This window comes from Gymnodraco acuticeps, unplaced genomic scaffold, assembly GCF_902827175.1.
Source record: "Gymnodraco acuticeps unplaced genomic scaffold, fGymAcu1.1, whole genome shotgun sequence".
Classification (NCBI taxonomy): domain Eukaryota; kingdom Metazoa; phylum Chordata; class Actinopteri; order Perciformes; family Bathydraconidae; genus Gymnodraco; species Gymnodraco acuticeps.
The window spans coordinates 195,768-215,921 of NW_022990276.1; the positions used below are offsets into that span (position 1 = coordinate 195,768).

Sequence of the window (20,154 nt, forward strand, 5' to 3'; positions counted from 1 at the left end):
AACAGCGTAACCAAAAGTCCCTTTTCTCCAGCTCCGTGCGCACTGTAGGGACGGTTATCAAAAACACATTATGTTACTACCATGTATTTGCCTTACACGGGACAAATGGCTCAACGTTGCATGAATGTACTAAAACTGAATGTGTCAGGGTCCATAACTTTGACCCAGTTGATCAGTTGTGTCCTGACTGAGCACAGGCACCTGTAGCCTGGGCTGCTGTGCTCTCAGTGTCTGTCTCCCTGTTCCTGCCTGTTGGCGTCAGCTGATAGAGGTGTTATGCTTCTAGCTTGTTCTGCACAATGTTGATTATTCTCTCTGAACTAGCTAAATACACGGGTCTGGGTAGAGTCAGAATTGATTGTGGCATCTCTGCCCTGTGGTCAAACCGTGGCCCGTGACGTGTCTTGTGAATTCTCCGGCCGAAGCTCCAAATAAACCGTCAGTGTTTGCCATCAAAGCTCCAGCTCTCCTCGTGTCTCTCTGTCTTTGCTTCAGAAGTTTCCCCCGCAGAATGTACTTTGGTGCATCAGTAAATACAAGTTTATCAACGTCAACTTTATTGTCAATCTTTCAGTTTGTGTGTGATCGAAATACTGTTTCCCACAATCCCGAAGATACAAATATACACATGTATTTAAATAAAACCGATATACATATATATATATACACACACACCTGTACACAAACTTATATATATATACACACTCAACATAGACACATAGATACATATTCACACATTAAGAGGCACGAAAATAACAGTCACTTGTGTGGATGCATATTATATAACAGTACAATTACATTAGTACAACAGACTGTTCATAGCAGTGTTTAAATGCTGTGACATCGGACATGTTCATCTGTTTTGTGCCTATGATTCAACTCATCGGTCAACCTTTATTAGAGAAGTCGAATTCAGACAGTGATGTGGATGAATGCTCAGATTGAGTATTTACAGGAACGTAGACGCTTAGACTTTACAGGAACAGCCGTTTCTGCATGTCGGTATGTACTGTCGGCGCTGTGGGAGGGTAAGGCAGTTTTTCCACAGTTTAACCAACGTCATAATTAAACCTCAACAAATCAGCTTTACGTTAATGACAGTAACCTGCAAACTGTGATGCCTCTTTCCGATTGATTTCTCAGTAATTACGCAAACACAGCTTGACATTATTACAGCCCGGCTGGTGTTTAAATAACTGTAACAACAATCTCTATTCTTTCCATTGTGATGAAATGATCATGCAGCTGCCTGACAAACAATACAGTTACACAAAAATAAGAACCGAAGGTGAAGCTGTGAGTGGGAGAAATGCTTCTGTTTCACAACTCTGATGTTTCAAAGAAGCTTGAATGAAGTTCCCCCTCATGGAGAAACATCTGTTTTCAGTCATTGAGAAAAATGTCACTTGTTTCTCATTCTTAACCTCATTTCCACTGTGTGTTTCTGAACCATCAGAAAGTCTCCTCCTGTCGACGCAGGACTTCAGACATCCTCCTGTGTTTCGGCTCGAATCACACGCCGTTCATCTGACTTTAAATGGTTGTAAAACACACTAAATGGGGGGAAAATAGAGACTGCACCGCGAGGGAAATCCTCTGTAGGACTGAATGTAGGGCGAGGAAACACAGTGTTTATGAAAGAAGTGAATCATGTCCTATTCGTGCTTGTTGCCCACACGTTGACTCTCTTTCAGTAATGATACACACACTCCATAGCCGTGTGACTAACAGGGAGTCCTCACTTTCAGGTGTTTTCCAGCCGAATCACATCTCGAACACACGCTGATCCGCTGAGGAATTCAAGTTTAAACCGGTGAACGGACACACTTATTTAAAATTGTCAGTGTGGAATATTTTGAGGGAAGTCAACAAAGGCTTTAGCAACTATCCAGATGTTCTTTAAAGGTCACCTATTATGCAAAATCCACTTCTTCATGTCTCTTCCACATCAACATGTGTCCCCTCTTCTTCATGTCTCTTCTGCATCAACATGTGTCCCCTCTTCTTCATGTCTCTTCTACATCAACATGTGTCCCCTCTTCTTCATGTCTCTTCTGCATCAACATGTGTCCCCTCTTCTTCATGTCTCTTCTACATCAACATGTGGTCCCCTCTTCTTCATGTCTCTTCTACATCACCATGTGTCCCCTCTTCTTCATGTCTCTTCTACATCACCATGTGTCCCCTCTTCTTCATGTCTCTTCTACATCAACATGTGTCCCCTCTTCTTCATGTCTCTTCTACATCAACATGTGTCCCCTCTTCTTCATGTCTCTTCTACATCAACATGTGTCCCCTCTTCTTCATGTCTCTTCTACATCAACATGTGTCCCCTCTTCTTCATGTCTCTTCTACATCACCATGTGTCCCCTCTTCTTCATGTCTCTTCTACATCAACATGTGTCCCCTCTTCTTCATGTCTCTTCTACATCAACATGTGTCCCCTCTTCTTCATGTCTCTTCTACTTCAACATGTGTCCCATCTTCTTCATGTCTCTTCTACTTCAACATGTGTCCCATCTTCTTCATGTCTCTTCTACATCAACATGTGTCCCCTCTTCTTCATGTCTCTTCTACATCAACATGTGTCCCATCTTCTTCATGTCTCTTCTACTTCAACATGTGTCCCATCTTCTTCATGTCTCTTCTACATCAGCATGTGTCCCTCTTCCTTCATGTTTCCCCCTCTTCTTCATGTCTCTTCTACATCAACATGTGTCCCCTCTTCTTCATGTCTCTTCTACATCAACATGTGTCCCCTCTTCTTCATGTCTCTTCTACATCAACATGTGTCCCCTCTTCTTCATGTCTCTTCTACATCGACATGTGTCCCCTCTTCTTCATGTCTCTTCTACATCGACATGTGTCCCCTCTTCTTCATGTCTCTTCTACATCAACATGTGTCCCCTCTATCTTCATGTCTCTTCTACATCAACATGTGTCCCCTCTTCTTCATGTCTCTTCTGCATCAACATGTGTCCCCCTCTTCTTCATGTCTCTTCTGCATCAACATGTGTCCCCTCTTCTTCATGTCTCTTCTACATCAACATGTGTCCCCTCTTCTTCATGTCTCTTCTACATCAACATGTGTCCCCTCTTCTTCATGTCTCTTTTACATCAACATGTGTCCCCTCTTCTTCACGTCTCTTCTACATCACCATGTGTCCCCCTCTTCTTCATGTCTCTTCTACATCAACATGTGGTCCCCTCTTCTTCATGTCCTCTTCTACATCAACATGTGTCCCCCTCTTCTTCATGTCTCTTCTACATCAACATGTGTCCCCTCTTCTTCATGTCTCTTCTACATCACCATGTGTCCCCTCTTCTTCATGTCTCTTCTTCATCAACATGTGTCCCCTCTGTGGAAAGAGACTCTGAAAGTTTCAGGAACAAAGATTCTCTCTCTTTTTGATCCATTTCTATAAAAACCTTTCTGAAAATGAGCTGATCAGATTTTGGCCACTTTATGATGTCATAACGATGTGTTGTCTTGTGTAACCATTAGCCAATCAGCAACCAAGGTAACCCCCCCCCCCCCTTATTACCTGAATCTCCTCTAGAGCACCATTGAGTTATTTGTAACCAAATGTCTCTCAGAGGGGCGTGGGGAGGGGCTCCTTATTTTCATCTAAAGTAACAGACAGAGAATCAGCACTTTGGAAACAGGGCTGAAACAGAGGGGATTATGGGTAATGCTGCAAAGATCTGTTTGGTGTTTCAGCCAATCAGAGACATGTTCTGTATATCTGAGCCCTATATAATGAAAAACAGTATAATGGGGGACCTGTAAGTGAAAACGTATTCACATTTAGGCCCTGAAAAAGAAATCGTGTCCGTGTGACGACCTTACAGTAACTTTATTTTACAAAGACGCCAACAAAAGTGTTGTTTCGTTGGAGCTGAGAGGAGCAGGTGTGAGTTCTTCATGTTCAGAGGCAGGAACACTAACCTCAGAGCGACACATGAGACGAGAGCGAGTGTTTTGTCTTGTTGTGGTTCCTGTTTCTAAACCACCGCAGCGCTGTAGTGTTCTCCCTTAATGATTCCTGAAGCTGTCAGTAAACGCCTCAGACGATTATCATCCAAATGAATTCATATGTTTTAGCCATGCGTAAAAACTCATGTTTCAGCGTGGTACAAGACAACATAAGATTCTCTTAATCGTCAACCTTCAAGCTATCTGACTTCGGACCCACTGGAGCCTGAAATTAAACAAAAGAGCCTCAATTTGCTAACTTTATTTTGTGGTGTAATTGAACACATTTTTAAGCTGTTAAACAGAAACAGATGGAAACGATCACAAAGCTGGAAACAGGGAGAGACACTCGCGAAAATATGACTTTTTAGAGACAAGTTCTCACAAGACAACGATAATGCTTCTGATGATCTTAAATGCATTCCTGTACATGAACCATTCACTTAAATAACTGATATGTTAACTTTAATTAAATGTATGATGTCAACAAATGTCACTGAACTGTATTAGGTTAGATGAAAGCAGTAATATTAAGTTGATATTTATTTAAACTTGCTTTCATTTGACTTCATAATAGCGTTGTGTGGAATCTGTTGAGATAATAAGTGAACGTATAAAGGACAAGGCCAAACCTTACATTTGTACAGCCGTAAAAAAGCAACACAGACATTAATGCGACAGTTACACGTATCTAAAACTATCTAACTAAGTGAATAACTAACAGGTCAAATGTGACTGCACAATGAATACTTGTACTTTTGATATTTTAAGTACATTTAACGGATATTACTAAGTTTTTTGTTGCCGTACTTTTACTTGCAGTGATAGTACTTTTACTAAAATACATGTCCATTTTACACTGTTAACAATCAACTAAAGGAAAACAAATAATGTCATACTTGTATCACTTGTTCAGATACATTTTTCCACTTAACGAGTATTTTTACTTCTGATATTTTAAGTAAATCTGCCTAAACTACTAAACAGACTAAAGGTGGCTCTTCCAGCTTCCTTCCCACTCCTGCATGTTTATAAAAACGTGCGATGGATTCAAATGAATGTTACTTAGAGATGTCTCCTCTCAAGATTCACCTCCTGCAATAAATCCACATCAGTGCAGACGTGAGGCGATATTGCGACAGTAGCTTTATTTACAGGTGTGTGTGTATTACTTCCACAATGAGCTGAACAATACACACACACACACACACACACACACACACACACACACACACACACATACACACACACACACACACACACACACACACACACACACACACACACACACACATACAGAGCCACAGATGTTTTATTACGGGGAAATTGAGTGCGGGCGAGACTCAGCAGGTTATCAGATAAACAGCAGATGTTCCTGCAGGTGTACATTCACCACAAAATATTACAAGAACTGCTTATCATGCCGAGCGTCATCTGAAATGTACTCTGGATGACTGACAATTGATTTGACTCAGAATCAGAAAACCTTTATTAGTCCCACAGAGGAATGTACATTGTTACCGCAGAAAAGAGCCAAAGACAGCTTGATGTTACGTAGAAGCATTAAATAGTATTAAAGTCACATCATTTACAAAATACACATCATGTAACAGTTCTGAGGATTTACTGTAGCAGCCAGGTATATATTACACAGTTATTAACGGCATATATATTCAACGAAATGTGGAATGAAACATTGATTTTGAACAAGATTGTGGGCTTTTACACTTTAAAGTGAGCCGTTACAAAAACACAGATAATCAAATCAAGTTTTATTTATATAGCACATTTATAAAACGATTTTTGTTCGAGCCAAAGTGCTAAGATAAGAAAAAAGTTAATAAGTTCATGATGCATTTAACGTACACTCTGCATTTATTGTGTTGTTTGTTAAATCCTCGGGCGGCTGCTCTAATAATGTCCGTTGATTTTGATCAGTTGTATAGGGAAGGAAGCTGGAAGAGCCGTCTGTCGCTCAGCAAAACGTGAGAAAAAGTAGTTTAGGCAGATTTACTTAAAATATCAAAAGTAAAAGTACTCGTTAAGTGGAAAAATGTAAGTGTATCTGCACAAGTGATACAAATATGACATTATTTGTTTTTCCTTTAGCTGATTGTTAACAGTGTAAAATGGACATGTTGGAAGAAGCATTCAGATCTGTTATTTTAGTAAAAGTACTATCACTACAAGTAAAAGTACGGCAACAAAAACCTTAGTAATATCCGTTAAGTGTACTTAAAATATCAAAAGTATTCATTGTGCAGTCACATTTGACCTGCTAGTTATTCACTTATTTAGATTTTAGATACGTACTTCTGTCGCATTAATGTCTATGTTGCTTTTTTACTGCTGTACAAATGTAAGGTTTGTCATTATTGTCGTCAATGGGAACAGAATCTGATAAGAAGGAAACCGTTTGTGGGAATTTCTTCCAGCCTCACGCTTTGTTTGGCATGTCAAATATGTTCAAAACCACAAAAATCCTTAACTTAAAATATTGAAATAAAGGTTTGAAATATGGCTTTCTGGATAAAAGGACATATTTGTGTCTCGAATAATGCAGAACAAGTTTGGAGCTGCATTTGACTCAAGGCCAGGTCCCTGATGTCAAACATGCCGTCCATTATCTATCATATAATCCACCATTGTGTTCTTCATTCACTTTCCTCCTCAATTTAAAAATGCACTTCAGGAATTGAACTGCATGTATTCTGATTGTTTCATGTCTGCACTAAGCTACATCTACAGGCCGTTGTGTTGCATAATGGAAATACAATATCCTTGAATTCTTAAATATAGAATGAATGGAGCGCTTTAAAACAAGAAGAATATATAAGTTATCAGGTGATAGAAAATACACATGTCATCATTTTAGAGTAGCTCAAAGAGGATTTAAGAAGTCAATTGAGGACTTTTTTGACACAGTAAAATCCGGAGTGTTAATTTAACACTCTGAGATAAGGACCATCAGTGTTAAAATGGACTCTTTAAGTGTTCATTTAACACTTAAATCCCTCCCTTTAAGTGTTAATTTAACACTTAAAGGGTCCATTTAAAAAAAACATATGGTTCTTATCTCAGAGTGTTAAATGAACACTCCGGATTTGACTGTGTATGTGTGTTTGATTGGTTGATATTCAGTATTATTACATAGGCAAGAGCAGTTTTTGACACACTTCATACGGCTAACTTCATCTTTTTGTTTGTCAGACGGGAGAAAAATCACCCTGTAGACTTTGTACAACTTTTACATGCATTTACATACTAAATACTGCTTTGATGCGCAAAGCTCCCGGTGTTCACAGAAATTATTGAAAGACTTTATCGTTGATTTTTCTATAGATATTTGATATAGTACATCCAAAGATAGACAGAGAAAGGTGCGAGACATGCAGCTAGAGACCACGGGTAGGACTTGAACCCTCGGTGCCAGATTTAGTTGTTGCTAAAGCTAGTTAAGATGCTTTTTTATAAAAATGAAGTAGAGAGGAACGGTAGGTCGGGGTGTAAAATGAACACAGATAAACGTGTTGGAGTTGAAACAAGCTTACCTTACAGAGGAGATCAAATAATGTTTTTTACGATTAGATAAATATTGATTTCACCGTAACCTTTTTATTTTCCCTCACCTCTTTATGTTTTAAAGTAATGTAATATTCTTAATTTGCCTTTAACCTCTGTCTATGTGCAGATTGGAGCAGCAGGTTATGGGCTCTGATTATGGATCTAAATCAGCACAATTAAATGACATGGGGGAAATTATCCGAGCAATTATTATAAATTAGGTGCTATTTAAAAAGATAGATAACGAGTCCGCGGAGACCTTTCCCCGATCAGACGGCCACTTAAATTACAATTCTAGCCAATTAAGACACGTTGTTTGTTTTCTGTCGCATATATTAAAACGTTACGAAGAAAAACATTTGAATTTACTGATTAAAATATAGAAGCATTACACTGCCAAACGTATTTTGTTGTTATCGTTTAGCACATATTCAACATATTCGTAAAGGATAGAAAAAAATGGATTAGATCTTATCTTCTTCCTCCCTAAGAACCAATCAGAGGTCATTATTCTGATTCTGTGTTTGATCGACGACTGTCTGCTTTTCTTTCAGACCAATCGCTGACGAGGGCGGGGCGACGGCTCTTAAAAACTCACTTTCTTTGATACCTTTTCACCATTTCCACCGACTCCAGATCACTGAACACAGAGGGACTCAACAACACATGTACGTATGCTGTAGTCTGTTTGAGTTTCAATTATAAATGCATATACTTTAAAATATATATATAACAATTGTCAGTATTCATGTTTTTCTGTTACCTAATATTCATTTTGAATGATATGACTTGATCTGGCTTATCGAGGCCGAAAGGTCAAACTTAATTTGTTTACTTTATTTTATATTCACAGCGTCAATGTGTTGTACTTAAACGCACGGTTCCATCATTAACTACAGTTTAGAGTATTCAAATGAAACTGAAAGAAGTTTTGAATGATTAGAAATGAGAACTTTTCACAACAAACGTCATAAAAATTAAGAAAAACAATATTTTAATAATTTACATCTCACGTCATTTAGACCTTTTTTGGTTTTATTTGTCGTATTTCCTTTTTCTTGCCTACAGCGTTGTTGGAAGTATGAAAGCATCGGCAGAAACAAATTGACTACCGCTATACACACAGTTTACACTTCAAAGGTAGAAAATAGTGCAGGTATTTCATTTAAATTGAATGTTACAATCTCACCTCAATGTATTTAAATAAAATACAATTTCGTCTACGGCTGATTTTTAGTCAAACAGTTATGTCTTCTGCTACGTCTACAAATAACCATGTCAAATCTATTTAGGAGTAAAATAAAATGTAATTCAGTTCAGATACAGCGCAAAATTATGATTTGAAATTTTGAAATTAGACAAATTGGCCAATAAATTATACTTTAATCTTGCCTTTAGTTATTTTCTCTTGTCTTTCTCTGCTCCCTCTTTCACCGCCCTGCAGTATTTGACCCTCCCCTCTTCCTCCTCCTCCTCCTCCTCCTCCTCCTCCTCCTCCTCCTCCTCCTCCTCCTCCTCCTCCTCCTCCTCCTCCTCCTCCTCCTCCTCCTCCCCTTCCTCCTCCTCCTCTTCCTCAGCTCGTTGTTGAATCTCCCTCCTGACTGCAGACATGTTTTTGTTGTGTTTCTGGGTTTCAGCTCCACTCTAACTGTGTCTGTGTATCATCGATATCTCCCTACTTTCCCACCACCTCTGATCTCACTTATTCTAAATAATGCAACTCCAATGATTTATTTTCTCTCACATCTCTCTCTCTTCACATGTTGTGAAACAGATGCATTGGAAACACTCTTCAATACATTTCTCCTTCTCAGCTCAGGATTTATCTTTAGGCCCGAGGCGTTTGATCGTAACATTTTGTGTTTTTCAATGTGTTGGGATTAGTTTTGGTAAACTTACAACAAACACATAGTGACTTTATTACATCTGAAACTGCCGGACACTTTAGTGCAGAGCGCTGTCACTCATTTTCACAGGAACGTGCGGATAGTTTGTGACGAATGGAGAAAACAAACTGAGATTTTGAACGTTTTTTGGGGACATTTGAAGCTTTTATCAGCTGGGTGACGATAGAGAGATGAGGGATGATAGGAAACAAGAAGGGTCCTTGACTGCAGTGGTTTCAAACATGGGGTCAGGGGACCTAGTTGGGGTCACAAATGCCTACTTGATAGGGGTGGAAGAAAGCTTTAAAAAACATACATTTGACCTCTAGCTCACAGTTTATGTGAAGAAAGGCAAAATGAAATAGTTTTTTTTAAGAGTTTGGATTATTATATTAATACAAGATGCACATTTTTTTTTATCTCACAGGAAAAAGCCTTAACCACAAATGTGCTGCAACGCTGTTTCAATAGTTTAAGAGGTGATACAAATGTTTATATAAACCTTAGAAGTTAAATAAAAAATGTCCAACAAAAGCTCAAATAAAATAAAATAAAAATATGAATATAAACCTAAGAAGTTAAATATAAGAACTCCATTAAAATATCAAATAAAATATAATAGAAATATCAATATAATAAATATAAGAAGGTAAATAAACAGAGGTTGTATTAAGTATGTAGTTTCAGTACTTTAGTATTAACAAAATAATAACGATGCAATACATAACCAGATGTGTTCTGTTAGGAGGTTAGGAGTCATTTAAGATTAAAGCTGCATCAAAAGTACTTCTTGTGCACACTGTACACACTACAGAGAAAGAAAAAAGTGAGGGAGATAAGGGGGAGAGAAGAGAGAAACATCTACCTGTAAACCACAGTTTTCTGCCGGAGCTGTGGTCTCTCTTCTCTCTGTCTTCGAGCGACGAGAGATCCGTCTTTCGTGGAACAGGAGAGGAAGAGAGAGGGTGGGGGAGGATCGGGATAACAATCTCCACTCAAATCAAGGCCTCCGCGTCTCCTCTCATCTAAAAACCCACCACAGGCCGCCTACTCTCGACTCCTATCTCCTCAAATCTCTCCAAATCTGAGACCACCACAAACCCCTCGCTGCTTCCTGTTCTCTCTCTGCAGCACGGATGTGTTTTTTCTTGTGTAAATTGTGTATCTTTTTTTATTATAATTGTTTTTTATCTTTAATACTTTTTTGTATGTATGCTACTTAGGCAAGGCAAGTTTATTTCAACCCAGTCTCACAAAAAACGAGTAATAGCTACGTTGGTCGACAGGGCAAAACGTAGTATAATCACAAATAACCCTCTCAAGACGTGACACAATATTTGTAAAAAAAAACATGGAGCTCAAATCATCTTCGTAATATCTATCAAACAACTATAGATCCTACACATCCACTGGACGTAGATTTTAAAAGTACAAATATACACATCTCGCTAGAAATGTAATCAAAAAGCATTTTAACGGGCAACTTATCCTACAATTTAGGATTTTCCACTCAAAATAAATCGGGTGTCCGCGATGGTTTTTTTTCTTCCACTGGGAACGTTTGCGATCACGTGACATGGACACTGGTCATAAGAAATGAATAGGAACACACATTGTATCCATGTCACGTCTTGAGAGGGTAATTTGTGAATATGTGTTTTGCCCTGTCGACCAACGTCGCTATTACATGTTTTTGTGTGAGCCTTTCAACACAAGGCACTTCAAAGTGCGTTACAAAAATGAAAGACAGCAAGAAAATGTCATTTAAAATCAGTCATTAAAAAGAAAAGATAATAAAATAGACATTAAAAGAACAAATACATGAATGAAAAGTTACAGTGCAGTTTAAGATGTGAATAGTTCAATTAGAAGCAGCGGCACAAAGAAAGTCTTCAGCCTGGATTTAAAAGTAGTCAGAGTCGCAGCGGACCTGCAGGTTTCTGGGAGTTTGATCCAGATGTTTAGAGCAGGGGTGGCCAACCAGTCAGAGGTTAAGAGCCACATGTTTTCTATGTTACTGCAAAGAGCCACATCAAACACACAGTCACTGATACCGCTTGTTTCAGTTTTTTGTTTTCTGGAGACAAGATTTCAACCACGTCACTGATGCATTTTTGTGGCATTGGGATATATTTTTTAAATCCTCTGGAGCAGAGAGAGGAGCTGTGTATTATTGTTATTGATTAATGCATCGGTGTTTCTTAGGGTCAAAAACACTAAACCCACAACTTAGGATGAAAGCGTTTAGTTTATTTAATAAAAGAGCACATGTTCAATGTGAAAAGTGACAGTAGTTATAGATTATTTGCAATTTGGTGCTATATATATATTTTTAAAAAAAATGATATATATATATAACACCTTGAATTTCAGGGGGGGGGCGCGGGGCTCCGCAGCGCCCCTCCAAGACAATGGTAGGGGAAACACTGGATAGGGTTTAATCAACGATAGGTTTTCTCCCACCTGCATTGCAGGTATTATTGTGATTGGCTCTTGGGCCACATCAAAAGTAGACGCGCTGTCATCCTCTCATACTGACACCTGACACCACACATACACACATAGGGAGAGCCGGGACGAAAGTAACACGGGACCAAAGTAACGGAGCGATTTTATCCGAGCCCAAACAACTTTGACCGGCCAAATTACGTCAGAATTATCAGCATTCAATACTTAACAGACCTACTAAATATCAGGTTTAACTGTCAGGAGTAGTGTTGGCACGATGCCAACATTTTGGTTTCGATACCAAGTCAAGAATTGCGATTCCGATTATTTTTCTTAAAAAAAGGGAAACAGTCTTAAATGTAATTATTGTGCTTTATTTCACACCAGAACCATAACACAAACTTTTAAACAATGAGAACAATAAATAAAATAAATGACAAGAATTCGTATTAAATAAAATTAATACATGTCTCACAGACAGGCCTCGTGGTGTCCGTAGGCTTGCCCTCACTGTCAGAGATATAGCTCAAATACATCAAAATGTCGCTTCTGGCGTCTTTTTTGTCAACAAGCCGAGGCGCAGCGGCAGTTGCACTCCCACTTGCAGCCATGCTTCTCGTTTTCTCACATGCTCTGGCAGCTAGCGCGTGCATGAGAGAGGGGAGGGACTTAGAGCGTGCTTGAGAGGGAGGGACTGCAGGCACGGCTGCAGTGCAGGGAGTGGAAGCAGAGCGCTGATCACACACGGCTCTTATTAAAACGGCGCTTTCTCACCGGAGTACTTTCCCCCGTCATTCTTAAAGTACCGATACTAATGAAACGGAGGAATCGTAACGTTTTTAACGGCAGGGTATCGCGGTATACCTTTCAAGTATCGGTACACCGTGCAACACTAGTCAGGAGTCAGTGTCTCTCCCCCAAACTCACACATATAAAATTCGATATGAACTGAAGAGCCGCATGAAACTAGGCAAAGAGCCGCATGCGGCTCGAGAGCCACGGGTTGGCCACCCCTGGTTTAGAGCATAATAACCGAACGATGCTCCTCCATTTTGTATTCTGACTCTGGGGACATTAAGCTGTCTCTGGCTCTATTCTGCTGTAACAATGTAAATGTCCCCCCTGTGGGACTACATTACATGTTACTTGTTAGACGCTTATCCAAAGTGACTAACAACATACTCAATAATGTGGGCATATTGTATTTCAAGTATTTAATTCACAAAAATCGATAACTTTGTTCAAACTTTTCTCAGAATTTTTAAACAGATTTATTTTCCTGTGCATAAATTAAACCTGTTAAGTCTTTACGATCAGTTTTCATTGAATAAATGTCAGTCCACAGTTATGATTTTATTGAATTGTGTCTGGAGTATTACACTTTGCACGAGTAACGTTTTTATTAATATTACATGAGACAAAGCAGAGGTTATTACAGCTGTTTGGCTTTAAAGCTCCTCAAGAAGCAGTTCAATCGAGAGGGGAAAAACCTCTCAAATCAAAACTTCAGAAAATTCCATGACCCAATTTCTAACCTCAGAAATAAAGTCAGATCACATATATAAATACAGTATTTAATATTGTTATATATTAACTGTTTTTCAGACGTGTGACTGACATGAATATCTTCATCATCCTCCTCCTCCTCGCTGTGCTCACCTCAACTACTGGTAAGAATTCAATTAAATTAAATCCAGGGGATAATTATGTTTTCTTTGGGGACTGGTTGATGTTGAGCAGTGCTGGAATGGTAACACTTTGTATTAAGGTACACATATTAACCATTAACTAGTTGTTAATTAACATGCATATTAGCAGTATATTGGCTCTTTGTTAGTCATTATAAAACACTTATTAATGCCTTATTCTACATGACCATATTCTACAAGTACTAGGCCATTCGTTTTTGATAAATAACCCTCTAATTAGTGCTTATTTATTGCAAGTAAGGACATTGTTGTACATGAGTTTTGGTCTTAATACGCTCAATATGGGCCTAATAAGGCAGCAGTACCACAAGAATAGTAATTCTCCCATAATAACACCAAACAGATATTATCTATTCTTATGTAACAAGACATGAAACTATAAGTGTTAATCCTGTCAAAATAACCAAAAATGAGGTATTCTAACTCAGAATATGTTCCCTATTTTAAAGGCAAAGGCAAGTTTATTTATATAGTACCTTTCAACTCAAGATGCTTTACAAAAATGAAAGACATTCAGACAGAGGCATTAAAAAGGTCATTAAAAAGAAAAGATAATAAAAGAAACATTAAAAGAAAAAATACATGAATAAAAAGTTACAGTGCAGTTTAATAAGTGAATAGTTCACACAGAAGTTCCACTTTACTGATGCCTTTCTTTAAGGTTTCTCCGAACATGAGCTGTGTACGCTTGTATGGCACATACGTCTCGATCAGCATACACAGAGAAAATCAGCCAGGACAAAGTCCCCAGACACTGATTCCCTGGGGTTACTAGCCCCAAATGTTCATTAACCAAAAACGAAACACAACGGCTCAGTTTCAATTAAAAGCAGCGGCAAAAAGAAAAGTCTTCTGCCTGGATTTAAAAGTAGTCAGAGTTGCAGCGGACCTGCAGGTTTCTGGGAGTTTGTTCCAGATATTTGGAGCATAATAACTGAACGCTGCTTTACCATGTTTAGTTCTGACTCTGGGGACATAAAGCAGACCAGTCCCTGAAGACCTGAGAGATCTGGATGGTTCATAATTTAGCAGGAGGTCAGAAATGTATTTTGGGTCTAAACCATTCAGTGCTTTATAAACCAGCAGCAGTAAAGTGAAGTCTTGTTCATAACCAATGACTCTACTATGTTAATGAACAACTAGTTGATGGTGAATATGTGTACCTTAATGTGGGGGAAACTTCTGAAGCAATTGGAGTCAGGACTCAGAGAGACACGAGGAGAGCTGGAGCTTTGATGGCAAACACTGACGGTTTATTTGGAGCTTCGGCCGGAGAATTCACACGACATGTCACGGGCCACGGTTTGACCACAGGGTTGAGATGCCACAATCAATTCTGAAGACCCTCCTGTAGCTCGAGGTTTTAACTAGTTCAGAGTGTAATAATCAACATTCTTCAATAGATCGACTAAACAGCTGAGGACACTGGATCACAGTTGTTGTCGCTTATGGCTCGGGGTCATCTATATGGAGGACGGAACATGACTTAAGTATAAATAAATAAATGTATGAAGAAATACAGGAATAAATAAATAAATACGTAAATAAATAAATAAATACAGGAATAAATAAATACAGGAATAAATAAATGACGAAATAAATACAGAAATAAATAAATGTTGAAATGAATACACAAATAAATAAATAAAAGAATAAATGCATAAATAAATGCATAAATAAATATGGAAATAAATACATCAATGTATAAATAAAAGTCGAAAATAAAACAGAACACACGTTATTATATATCTTTCATTTATTTCTACATTTACGCGACATACATTTATTTATTTATGTATTTATGTGTCCGTATGCTAATGAGGTGGGCGGTCCTAACCTCAGTCTGAAGCAGGATTCGCCAATTGTTGGAGCCAGGCAGAAGCAATAGATTCGTGGCAAGTCACATCATGTCGAGCTGAGCCAAGTCCTCTATACATCGTTCCACACGAAACTGGACATAGTCTTTTGGTTCTCCGTTCTCTAAATGGTCCGCTAATGATCGTAAATGATCTCCAATGGCTCTTAAATCAATATCCATAAATAAACCTTACAACTGTGGATAAACCATGGATGTATAAAGATAAGGGCTAAACAGTAAAGCTCCTGCATTCGAATCAGCGCGGTTATCCAGGCGTTAGTAGTAGAGCCCTCTGCCAGAAATGATCACACACTCCTGTAACCAATCCTGCTTCAGACTGAGGTTAGGACCGCCCACCTCATTAGCATACGGACACATAAATACATAAATAAATAAATAAATAAATGTATGTCGCGTAAATGTAGAAATAAATGAAAGATATATAATAACGTGTGTTCTGTTTTATTTTCGACTTTTATTTATTTATTTATACATTGATGTATTTATTTCCATATTTATTTATGCATTTATTTATGCATTTATTCTTTTATTTATTTATTTGTGTATTCATTTCAACATTTATTTATTTCTGTATTTATTTCGTCATATATTTATTCCTGTATTTATTTATTCCTGTATTTATTTATTTATTTACGTATTTATTTATTTATTCCTGTATTTCGTCATACATTTATTTATTTATACTTAAGTCATGTTCCGTCCTCCATACATCTACACCCCGAGAAGGATGTGTTCCAGGTGTCCGACAACAATCTCTGACCGACAGTTGCCCGGTCATAAACTGGTAACATCAACAATATGCTAGGGCAGCCTCTCCTTAAGGGAGATAACGGCTGCTCAAGGCTGGTCAGCTCAGGGCGAAGGAGGGCATGCAGAGCAAATGATTCCCCAACCCTTAATATAAAGTGTTACCGCTGAAATAAGTAACTCCAGTACTGTACTTAAATACAAAATGAAGACACTTGTCCTTTGAGTTTTTCCATTTTCAGCCACTTTACTGTATACCTCTACTCCATCAGAGGGACATATTGTCCAAGACTATTGACACTTGTTTACAAAACCAACATCATGTGTTTTATATGGTATAAATAGATATGAACCTTCGGGGTGTTGCCCCACATTTATCAATTGCAACATTAAAAACAACTATGATGTGTCTTCATTATTTTAGTGATTAACCTGACGTGTTCGTTTCTCCCCCCTTACCTTCAGATTAGACACAAAAACAAACACATGTAAAACACAATGTTTACGAATAATGAAAGTAGTAAATCCATCAGATTTGACGGTAGGAGGATTAAGAAATAATTTATATTCAATAAAAATATAATACTTTTAAAATTGAGACATTCTTATTCTCCTTATTCTGCATTTGATTCTTTAAAGGGGACCTATCATGCAAAATGCACTTTGTGATGTCTTTTCTACATAAACATGTGTCCCCCGTGTGTCGGGGAACTCACGCAGCGTCAGAAACTAAAACCCTCTCTCTTTTCCTCCGTACCCAAATCTCTAAAAACGGGGAACAACGGAGCTGATCCAGATTTGAGTCCGATATGACGTAATATCTGAAATGTGGACCCACGGCCCAATCAGAAACGTTGCTATCAGAAACAATGCCCGACTGTTTTGGACGTAATATGGTCGGTGTTTACATTAGCATCGCTAACACTCAGAGCTAACCTGTACTGGAGAGCATGTGTGTGAAGAAGCAGGAAGTAAAAAGGAACTCACCTTGTGGTTTAACCGGCAAGAGAGAAAGCCTTTGAGCTCCCGACTGTTTCAGAGAGAATCCTTGATCATCCATGATATGGCGTTTCATCACGGCAGCATTTAGTTTAGCTGCCGGGTCCCGCATGAGCTCAGACCCCTCCTTTTTTATTTTATAGCTTTATACCCAAAATCAGCACTTTAGAAACAGGAAGTGAAACAGAGGGATATGAGGCATGGCTAGAATGGGTGATCTGTTTGGTATTTGGAGCAAAACACTTTATAGACATGTTTTTTATATATATTTATATATCTGAGACCTATGCTATTGCCTAAAAATAGCAGGATAGGTGACCTTTAAGTTACCTGATTATACATCTGTATTTTAACTTAAGAAACATTTAAAACTCAGGACTTTTTACTTTCTACAAATGTTTACTCTTTAACTTACTTAAAGTACATTTTCCTGACATCTGTATTTTAACAAACATTTGAAGTCCAGGATCTTTACTTGAAGTGTTGTTTGCGTAACATTTTGAACTCTTTGATGGACTTCACTTACTTAAAGTCGATTTTCCTGATAACATGTGTGCATTAACCAATGTTTGTCCGTCTCTCAGGGGAAGCGGAGGTGGTGGTGGTTTATGCTCAGATCGGGGGCACGGTGACCCTAAACCCTCCGGCCCAGATCGATTTAAAGAAGCATTATATGTACTGGAAGAAGGATAAAGATAGCTCTGAGGACCTTGCCTCGCTAAACAGAATGGGCAACAACATTTGGAAAATTCATGGTGAACATAGCATTGAGATGTTTGCAGATTATATTCACGTTTAACCATCAATCGATGTAACAAATTGAAACATTTCTGACAATAACAACCTTGTATTTCTTGCCTTGCAGATGAAGCCTGGAAAAACATCTCGTCGTGGTCTCCCCTGATCATCAAGAACATCCAGCAGGAACACTTCAGGACTTTCTTCCTTAAATTAATGGAACCTCCCTTCAACTCGAAAGTCTATAAGTATGAAATACGCAAACTAACAGGTAGGAGAATATCATTTGATGATAAACACTAGAAGTCAAACTAAAAACGTCATGAAAATTAAATGTAAAATAATACAAAATATTTTTGGAAAATCTCCAATAAAGATGAAGTAAAACAAAAATATAAATGTGTATAAACATCATTTAACAGTATATTTAAACTATAATAATGTCTACTCTGTCTTCAGTGAGTGTGGACCCCTCCTCTCCTGTGTTGCCGGGGGAAAAGGTGACTCTGTCCTGCAGCGCTGAGACCCCCCTGAGTAAAACGATTGAATGGATGAACCCCCGAGGAGAGTTAAAGTCCCTAAATCCCCTCACCTTCAGCGCCTCGATGCGGGACAACGGGCCGTGGAGCTGCATGGTGACGGACGGTCAGAGAAAGAGCCAGGTCAACGTCTCTGTTACAGTTCTGGGTGAGTTTCAGGGGATGCTGTCATTTATAATCTTATATATTTATGCTCTGATTGCCTTTCACTCTGTTGAATTGTTCTTTTAGTCTTATATGTGTTTAACAGAGACATGTGTTTAGGTTTGACGTAAAAGTTGGACTTGCAAATGGTCAAGGACTCGGGGGTTTTATGGTTTAATGATGGGAATGTTTAGATAATGTCTGAGAGGATTTATGGGTAGGACTGTTTTCTTTCTCGTATATAGTGTGACTGTGAGCTGTGTTCAGGGTGCAGAACCTCGTCATCCTCTGAGGGTGAAGTTGCTCTGTTCCTGCATTTGAGATGGATTTCAATTGACTTTCTTTATTACTTTATTCAACATAACAAAAGACAAACTTGTTTATGAATATCATTTATCAGTCATTTGAATCTCCACCACAGATGCTTGTAAACAAGTGTGTACTTACGAATTAATCACAAACATCTTTGTCTCATCCCTTTCTCCATGCTGAGATTTCTGCACATTTTTGCAGATTTCGTCACAAAGCTACCTGCATAGCTCTCCCACTTTTAAAATGAACCTGAAAATGAACTCAATAGGGCCCCTTTAAATTCTGATATACTGCATACACTTGTCTCACATTCATTTGTCATTACATTACACTGAATTACATTTCATTTAGTTAATGCTATTTTCCAAAACATCTTACAATAAGTGCAGTCAACATGAGAATCATTAGCTTCCATTTAGCCACATCCTTTTAGAAATCAGAATCAGGTTTATTGCCAGGTAGGTTCGCACATACTAGGAATCTGACTTGATGTCATGGTGCAGACATAAAATATAAAAAACAAGAAATCTAATATAAAACAAAAAATCTTTTACACCGTAATAAAATATAGTTAAATAGCAATACAAATTATAATAAAGCAGTAATTTACATGGAAATGGAATTCTATGAATGCATTTTAGAATATAAACTATGAAATGTGAAATAAGAATATGTGCAGAAAGGAGTATGAACATTGTGTGCATTCATGTAATGCATATAGTCTATGATGTGTCGGTGGGGGGGCCGGGCCTTGTTTAAGAGGCCGGTAGCGGAGGGGAAGAAACTGTTCAGGTGGCGAGAGGTATTGGTCTTGATGGAGCGCAGCCTCCTGCCAGAGGGGAGGGGGTTCTCAAAACAGAAATGATTTTATTGTAAATTGTTTAGTTTTTGTTGGACGAAGTGCAGCAGTTCTCTGATTGCAGTGCTCCTATTACTCAAGGTTTAAGGTGTCTATGAAAGCCAAGCCTTATATATATTTTGTCCCTTTAAACTGTGGGTTTTCTCTGGAAGTTTTTCCTTGTACGATGTGAGGGTCTAAGGACAGAGGGTCTAAGGACAGAGGGTCTAAGGATAGAGGGTGTCGTTTTCCTGTGTTGTTGTATTTGCTGTAAAGTGTCTCTACTGTAGGCTATTTTTATTATATGTACAGCACTTTGGCTCGACCAAAAATCATTTATAAATGTGCTATATAAATAAAACTTGATTTGATTTG

General features: G+C 38.3%; 1 protein-coding gene across 2 annotated transcripts in view; it reads left to right on the forward strand.

The window, feature by feature from the left end:
- Positions 1–20,154, forward strand: part of cd4-1 (CD4-1 molecule) — a 33,566-nt gene that overhangs the window by 5,541 nt on the left and 7,871 nt on the right. For both annotated transcript variants that reach the window (XM_034221576.1, XM_034221577.1), the window contains exons 2-6: positions 8,095–8,208; positions 13,480–13,544; positions 17,793–17,963; positions 18,074–18,217; positions 18,406–18,633. In XM_034221576.1, the coding sequence (XP_034077467.1) occupies positions 13,493–13,544; positions 17,793–17,963; positions 18,074–18,217; positions 18,406–18,633 (595 nt within the window). In that variant the 5' untranslated portion in view covers positions 8,095–8,208; positions 13,480–13,492. The remainder of the gene's footprint in view (positions 1–8,094; positions 8,209–13,479; positions 13,545–17,792; positions 17,964–18,073; positions 18,218–18,405; positions 18,634–20,154) is intronic.